This window comes from Takifugu rubripes, chromosome 2 (genome assembly GCF_901000725.2).
Source record: "Takifugu rubripes chromosome 2, fTakRub1.2, whole genome shotgun sequence".
In the NCBI taxonomy this organism is placed as follows: Eukaryota; Metazoa; Chordata; class Actinopteri; order Tetraodontiformes; family Tetraodontidae; genus Takifugu; species Takifugu rubripes.
In genome coordinates, this window is record NC_042286.1 from 1,870,577 (window position 1) to 1,878,859 (window position 8,283).

The window sequence follows — 8,283 nt, forward strand, 5'->3', positions numbered from 1 at the left end:
CTGTCCCCCATAGTGGACCTTCCACTGTACTTCCCCAGGGACCAGCCCACCCTCACCTTCCAGTCCGTGTACCACTTCACGAACAGCGGGCAGCTCTATTCTCAGGTGCAAAAGTCATATCCCTACAGTCCTCGCTGGGACGGAAATGAAATGGCCAAGAGGGCGAAGTGAGTAGATCAGTCAGTGATCAGTCATATCTGAATGATTCATCTGAGTTTTCAATCATTACACTCATTCACATCAAGCTGAAAGTAAATGTGTGTGTTGCACTGGATGAGGTGGACAAAAAGTGAAAAAGTGGATCTTGTTGCTGTATCATAAATACATCATAAATAAGATGGTGGTTACAGGTCAGGTGACCCTGTTTTATCAGTGAGCATTAGTAGAAGTCTAGTAATGACTGTAGATGTACATTTAATGACTATAAGCATTCTGAAAGAGAAGGGTTTTCTGCTAAATCATTAAAGTACACAGGGTCTGTAGGTCTGCTGTGGGGGGGCGGGGGGGCTGATGGCTCAATGCTCAGCCATCCAGATCCTGGGAACCACATGCAAACCAGTGACTTCATCTGGTTATAATACAGTGCTATCAGCTTTTCCAGTTATAATAGAGCTGGGCCTCTAAGGGCCTTGAAGGTTTGGTTAAAGTCTTGCCAATTCCTGTGACTCAATGTGTTTTAGATCAGCCGAGGACTTTCCAAAGAATTATTGGGACTCTCTGATAGCAATGAATTACAATAATCCAGCCTAGACGTCACAAGTGGATGTACGTTCCCTAAGACAAGCCTGAATTGGGACTAACTGACCTGTGTCCTCAGCATAGCAAATCTAATAATTTTTCTAAGTGAAGCGTGTACAAAATGAAAAGGATTAGTTCAAGTACGGACCCTTGTGGAACTCCATGACTAACCCTAATATATGAAGAGTAAAAAGTCATTAATATTAACAAATTGGAATCTGTCCTATTATTAACTAAACCACCCCAGCACCGTGCCCTTGATTCTAATGACATGCTCCAGTATGACGGTCATCAGTTGTATCAAAGACAGCACTGATGTCCAGCAGTTTAGAGACCCGGGTGCGTGAAGGGAGCTCCTCAGGGCCTTCACTGTTTCATGGAGGGAGGGTTAGAGGTGTTCATCCAGCTCAGTAGAGATCAATAATAACTACAACAGGGTCTGACTCTGTCCAGGGTGAACTCTCAATCCTGACTGCTTTGTTAAAGAGGAAGCTGGATATAAGCTGGCTTGAAATTTTTATTATATGTTGCAACAAATTTGCAACATATCTGGATCAAGTCCACAACCAGTTTACCACATTACCAGTTTACTTGCATTCTTTAGTGGAAACCTTTTCAGTGTCTTAATCAGAGTTAAGACATTGGTGTTCTATAGCTACAGGTTACAGGTCTAATATTATAGTTTGCTCCAATCTTTAGAATTCAGGTTGAATGAATTGTGGAAACTCTTTCACATGACACACTCATCGCAGCCCTGGGCCAGCTTGAGGAGCAAGGAGCAACCCTTGACCAGTTTAACCAGTTAACCAGTCCTATTCCCATTAAACCACATACCTGCCACTTCAACAGGTACGCTGTGTTAATAAGGCTTGGATCCCCTTGTGCCTTCAGAACTGCCCTGTTCTTCGAGGTGTAGATATGGAGATTTGGGCAGACTTGATAGCTGCATATGCGTGTGACTCTCCCATTCTTCCAGGAGTGTTAAGATCATGTCTTCCACACCATTACACCACCAGCAGCCTGAACCAGTGATACAAGGCAGGAGGTATCCATACTTTCAGATTAGTGATGCCAGATGAATGCCCTCCCCTCAGAAATCAAGACTCATCAGACCAGGAAGTTTTTCCAATCTTCTTTTTAAATGTTTTGTGTGACCTGTGACCTTAGTTTAGTCTCCTGCTCTCATCCATCTGCTTCATGGTTATAGCGTGACGGGTGTTCAGAGATGCTCGATTAGATCCTTCAGGTTTGGCTTTAAGTGTCACGCCTAAATATTATTTACATCCATGACTTTATCCCTCCACTGGCTAGCTTCATCATTGCTCTCTTCTATGTTCATTGTCGTCATGGTAACAGATATGCCAATACCTACCACAGTTGGAAGTCACCTGAATCGGATGCGAAAACGTCTGATTGGGTGTGACTTGTGTCAGAAACGCACCAGATTCAGGTCACATTTGACGGCGGCTTGGGTGGCCTTCAATGCACCTTCTTCCCAATTCCAGAGCTCAGTCTGAACTTCAGCAGGGTGTCTTGACCATGACTACAGGCCCAAATGCCTTTGACCTGCTGCCATGTGACCTTCTACTGTGAATAGATAGCTGCATTAACAGCTATTGCTAATAACTATTCAAATCGGTGGTCCCATACCAACACACGACCTCAGTGTGTAAAGGTGAACACTCCCTTTGTCACTTTAGTCCAGTGGCCTCCACAGTCACCAGATCTCAATCCAATAGAGCACCTTTGGGATGTGGACGAGTGGGAGATCAATGGCATCATCAGCCAACAGATCTGCACCAACCACGCGATTCTTTCATTTCAATACGGATCAAAGTCTCTAAGGAATGGTTCTAACACCTCGTTGAAAGTATACCATGAAGAATGACGGCAGTTCTGAAGGTAAAAGGGGCTCCAACTCTGTATCGGCAAGGTGTACTGAGCAAGGTACCCAGTGAGGTGGGTCCAGAACCAATTTGACTTTTTTCACCATTGCTAGTTTATGCTAGCCTTCTTGCATATTTCAAATGTTCCTGACCAAATCAACACACATCCCCATAAATTTCTCAAATAGATCCAATGCTGAACTGAGTAGCCATGCACGAAAGCACGCCACTGGAACAGCGCTGAGGCTGTTGCTATTTTTTCTGTGTGAATATTTGAGTTCTGTCTCCCAAGAGCAGATTCATCAAGTCATGTATGCAAAAACGAAATCTATTCTGCCTTTCATCTGTACTTTGATACACACTGGGGCTGTGGCTGACCCAGTGAATTTCTCAGTTGCTGTCAAGCATTTGAAGAAAAATTACTGTCATATGTTGATGTTTTATTTGCCTCTCTCCCCAACTCTCTCTCTCTCTCCCCTACTCTCTCTGTGTCTCTCTATCTCTCTCACCCAGGGCATACTTCAAGAGCTTTATCCCTCAGTTCCAAGAAGGAGCATTTGCCAATGGGAAACTCTAGCACCCTCAAGTTTAATTTACATGCCCGCGGTGGTGTGTGTGGTTATGTGTGTGTGTGTGTATGCGTGCGTGCGCATGCATAAACATAAATTGGTGAAACATACTGTGCTCCTAAAAGTCCATTGTGCTTAATGCACATTGACTCTGCAGACTCCGCGCATCAGCCTTGAATTTATTGCCTTTTACTTCAGTCTGGTTTGGTTTTCATTGCAGTGACACATTTAGAAGAATTTGTGGCGCTGTCTTATGCTGTAACAAAAAAAACCGAAACCTAAACAATGCAATAGTTGTAATAATTCACATCACACTCAGACACAACTTGCAATATCAATATATTTAAAGGGGATGTGAATTATCATTGTTGACTCCATGACCTGACACAATTGGCACAAATGAGTTGTGTATTTGTGTGTGGCTTCAGACGCCTTCCTTCCGAGCGCCCCTGTAGTGTTGTCGTGCACTACACACTTGTGTGTAACTACCTGTGACAGACCTGTAGAGATGATCAAATGTTTCTGAATATTCGGTTTGGGCTTCTTTAAGTGTGTGTTTTGTGTGTGTGAAGAGCACAGCGCTGTACCTCTTAATGTTGTGTCGCATTTATGTCCAGTAAAGAAATCTGTTTCCCTTCCTGTGACTCATTGTTTTATACGTTAAATATGTTTTTATGCCATCTGTCTTCATCTCTTCAGAATTGTTTGTGTTCAATTTTACAAATGACGATGAGACTTCGGGCCTGACAAACGCACAACTGGAATCGGGGTGGATCATTCTGGCGCCAGTAAATTTTCGTCACCAAAATAAACGGTGTTTATCGATGCTTCAGATAAACGATATTTCTAAATAAAATGAAATCTTTTAAGAGGAAATGTCCATCCTTTTATGGGTTTTCATAAATGGACAATGGTGTTTTACTTCTGAGTGTCACCTCAGTGTCTGCAAACCCTGGAGATGCTTTTTTTTGTTTTAATGCAGCCCCAGTGTGCTTCTGTAATGAGAAGCTACAAAGCCCAATGTGTATACGTGCATGCGTGTGCACGTGCCTGTGTTTGAGTGAGTGTTCTCTTGCTTGTTTTCATCATTAAATATGAGGGTCATAGTTAGGGGTCCTTTCTGGCCTCAGGCACTGCCCTTTGCTATATTTATTGTTGGTAATGCAGCAACTGTCAAGTCTAATTGAGAACTATAGGGTAAATGTATCTGGGGCATTTAATAGAATCAAGGCGCTTAATAAAATATTTTTTAAAAGATTATTTTTGTCTTTTTCACTGCCCCACTCCATGTTTCTTGGTCTAACCTTTTCTGACCTGCTTTGAAAAAAAGAAATAAAAAATCTTCTGCTGTCAGCTGCGAGATGAGCTGCTCTCTTTTTGGAGATCTGGAGGGAGGAAGTTGAAGAGAAGGGTTGCATCTTAACATGCGTCAGTGCTAAACAGTTGGAATCTCCACTCTCCCCAACATATCGTAGCTCTGCACTCTAAAGGTGGGACGTCTTTAAACCAGCCCGACGCGTCTTGATCTGAAGCAATAGACGAGAAGCTGCTCTTTCCATCAGACACCAAGACGTCGTGAGGTGAACCAACTAACAGCGGATCTAGTAGGAAGTAGTCGGTGCTGAAGTGTTGTTGGTGTTGACCTTTAAACCGTTCCTTTTAAAGTGTCTTAAATCCGGTGGGGTGCTTAGGTCCCATTTCAGCTCTCACATGTGCCTCTACCCAAACACGGCTCACCTTTACATGCTTTTAAGCAATTTAACATGGATTTATCCCATGTAATGATCCTGTGAAGGTGCTGCTCAAGGTACCTTTTGAAGATGATTCTCAGCCTGCTGAATCACAATGCAGGGGTCTGCCAACCCTCTGAGCTAATACTTCAAATCCACTAATCCAGACGTCTTTAACAGATCTCTTCAGTGGTCGGATGGAATAATTAAAGGCTGGAAAAATTAGCTCAGAATCAGTGAACGAGGAATGATTCATTTGATGGGAGTGGTATTTATGTTGTCCAGTTCACTTCATAATTTCCTGCGCACGGCAAATTACTTTCTAAATATAAAGCTGCAATGTTTAATCAGGTACTTCTCCTTTTATGTGAAATACATGAACTTCAATAAAATCTTTGAAATCCTACCAGCATCTTTACTGACACACAACAGTAGACATCACACCTCTGAAGTTGGCAAACATTAATATTAGCATTAGATTAACATTAACTGCTTTGGTGACAACCCTATAAGCAGCTAGCTCCGAGGCAGAGAGGACCTGCCAGCCTGGAGAACTGACAAGTGTGTGAAACAGGATCACTTAAAGCCCAGAAAAGAGCACCTTCCAGGCTAATAAACCAGAGTTGGCTCTTGGCATCACTCACCCCGCTTCACCTCAGAAGTTGGGTTGGTAGTCGCCAGAAAGTTTTTGACATGTGGGTAATAAAAAATCTGTAAGGCCAACAAAGTGTGCGGGGATGAGGCACAGCGGCGAGGTCGGAGAGGAACATGGTTGAAAATCCTGAGTCATCCCCTTGTGAACCACGCACAACAGCGCGGATGAGATAATCAAAATGCTGGAATATGTCAAGGCACTAATGGCAGTCAAGGTTGTGTGTAGGTTTCCTACCCTAGAATTATCATATGCATTGTTTGCATCCTTAACATGTAGCCGTCCTTGATATGTAGCTGCTCCAGTAAAGTTTCATTGTTTCTCTCTGCAATGACAAAGCTTTTATTCAACTCCAGATGTGTTACAACCATATAATTCTTACTTTCCTTGCACATTTCATCATCATCATGATTAATCTTAACATTGTTAATATTATTGTTGCTTTGATTAGCATGTCCTATGATTTTGTTCTCCTTGAAAAAGATAAACTGCTGGCTATGTGAAGAGGAGGAGCTAATGTCGCAAACTCATGTCTGTGGGGTACTTTGTGCTTCATCTGTAAGTACAAATTCAGAGTGACATATGGGGCGTTTACTCCCCCACTCCTTCCCTCCTCCACCCATCTTGGCGGGAGTCTGGGGGGGGGGTGGATTTTAGAGACGGTGCCGTATTTGTGATGCAGCATCGGGTTGTTGATGTGAGCCATGTTGAGGATGATGGAGCTGAGAGGCTTAACTAATTTTGGAAAGAGTGAGCAGGAGGAGGAGAGCAGAGGGGGGATTTGGGGCCTTTTGTTACAGCCTGTTTGATCTTGGAATTTAAAAAAAATGGCCCAAAGATGTTGTGAAATTTAGAGAATTATTGCTCTGGCCCTTCACTGTCTCTTTTTTTAATGAAACTGAGGAATTGCAGGAATAATGCCCTCCTAAAGGAAGGCAGCAGGCATCCAAGCCGTCCTTCTCCTATAGATAAAACCTGGATGTCGTCAAACTGATTGTTAATTGCTAATTACTCCTCATACACGAGTAGCCAAAGAGAGCAAAGCTAAGCTGATCAAATGAATGTTCGCTCTGGAAGCGTGAAGGGCTGATCCCCCCCCTTTTTTTCCCTCTTTTCTCTTTGTTGAAATCTTTCAGGATCTGATTGCTTCTGATTTCTTTGGATGAAAATAAAGGTTATTTTTTTCCTCTATGTAAAGAGGTTAGGTTGGCTTGTTCCTCATTTTCCCCTGGATGTAAATGGCATAAATCACAATCAGCACAACCAGAAGGATGATTTCAGCATGTTTGCTAACTTTGAGTTACTCTGTGTGGGTGCGTGTGTGTTCTTTTACTCTTCTTTTGTCGTACCTCTTGCCCAGACCCCCCCACCCACCCGCCACCGCCACCCCATCATCTACCTAAGGAGCTGTCAGCCTGGATTGCAGCACTGTCACTTCAGCCTGTCACACTGAGGGACGTGTTCTGATCAGCCGTAGACGCTGATAGACCTGTCAGCCGAGATGACAACCCCAGGTGAAGACACACACACACACACACACACAGGTACATGTAATGTGACAAGACTCCCTCATCCCTCCACCCCTACCTCCGCTACGATAAAATACAAATCCACGTGGCCAAACTTGGGAGACTTTTTGATGTGTTGAAGGAAACTTTTGGTTGTTTGTTTATTAGTGGCTGTGATACAGTTAACATTCCGTTGGATATGGTGTCAATGTACACTTTCAGTGGTCTCCCTGTGGTGGTTTTGAGACTGAGATGTTTGAGGTCCATCAGAGGGTGAAATGGACTGGTTGAGGTGGTGGGTAGCTAATATTAAAACAGTGTTGTTGGTGTCATCGGTCGGTACCTTGAAAAATAAACCCTCAAACTAATTTCCCATTAGTTTGGGAAAAACAAGTTTGTTTTTTTCTTTAAAGCAGATTCAACTTGATTCTTAAGGCGACCATTTTCTCATCCTATCCTGCTGCCTTAAGAATTGAGGTGAATCTGCTTTTAAAATTGGGTTAAGATTGGACGCTTTAGTCGTTTAGTATAAGGGCTTTAGGCTAGTACCGCTTGTTGTTGAAGACTCGCTGCCATGTGAAATGTCCAAAAATCTGCTCCTGCAGATTCTGTGATGCCGCCTAAGACGACCGTGTAAATGCACGAACTTGAAATGTGCATTACAGAGGACCACATACATGACCCACAGGTCTGCTTTATAGCAGACCTGGCCATTCTGAGAGCACTATTTATGTAGCCAGAAGACACAAATAAAGAGCAAAGGCATCCTCCTGATTTGAGAAGATGTGTCACTTAATTAAAACATTTAAGGCGCACACAAACATGCTTGAAGTAAAAGAAAAGCAGTAATACTCTGTACTGCTGTCACATTGTATCAGTTTCTGCGTGTTTACCAGCACGATGAGACATTAGCAGCTATACAAACACCTTGCTGTGGGAGTCTGGGGTTTTTTAATGTCACTCAACCATCAACCAAGAAGTGACAATCGGCACGTTTGCCCCTTTTTCTGCCGCTCACTTGCAAGTCGCCTCTATCGCATCTTACTTCCAAACTGCAGAGCTGCTGTAAACTGTTGACTTCCAGCCGCTACATTGGCCAGTGGCTCACATCCTCCAGGATGATGGAGGGAAAAAACGGCTAATACACCAGGGTTGTTGCAGCAACTGAGATAAGAGCAGAGGGTGAACGAGAGTGGGGGG

The 8,283-nt window shown here is 43.4% G+C and overlaps 1 protein-coding gene across 2 annotated transcripts in view; it reads left to right on the forward strand.

Moving 5' to 3' along the window:
* Positions 1-4,546, forward strand: part of babam2 (BRISC and BRCA1 A complex member 2) — a 53,538-nt gene extending 48,992 nt beyond the window's left edge. For both annotated transcript variants that reach the window (XM_003962279.3, XM_029826482.1), the window contains exons 11-12: positions 14-167; positions 3,138-4,546. In XM_003962279.3, the coding sequence (XP_003962328.1) occupies positions 14-167; positions 3,138-3,201 (218 nt within the window). In that variant the 3' untranslated portion in view covers positions 3,202-4,546. The remainder of the gene's footprint in view (positions 1-13; positions 168-3,137) is intronic.
* Positions 4,547-8,283: the final 3,737 nt, after the last annotated feature.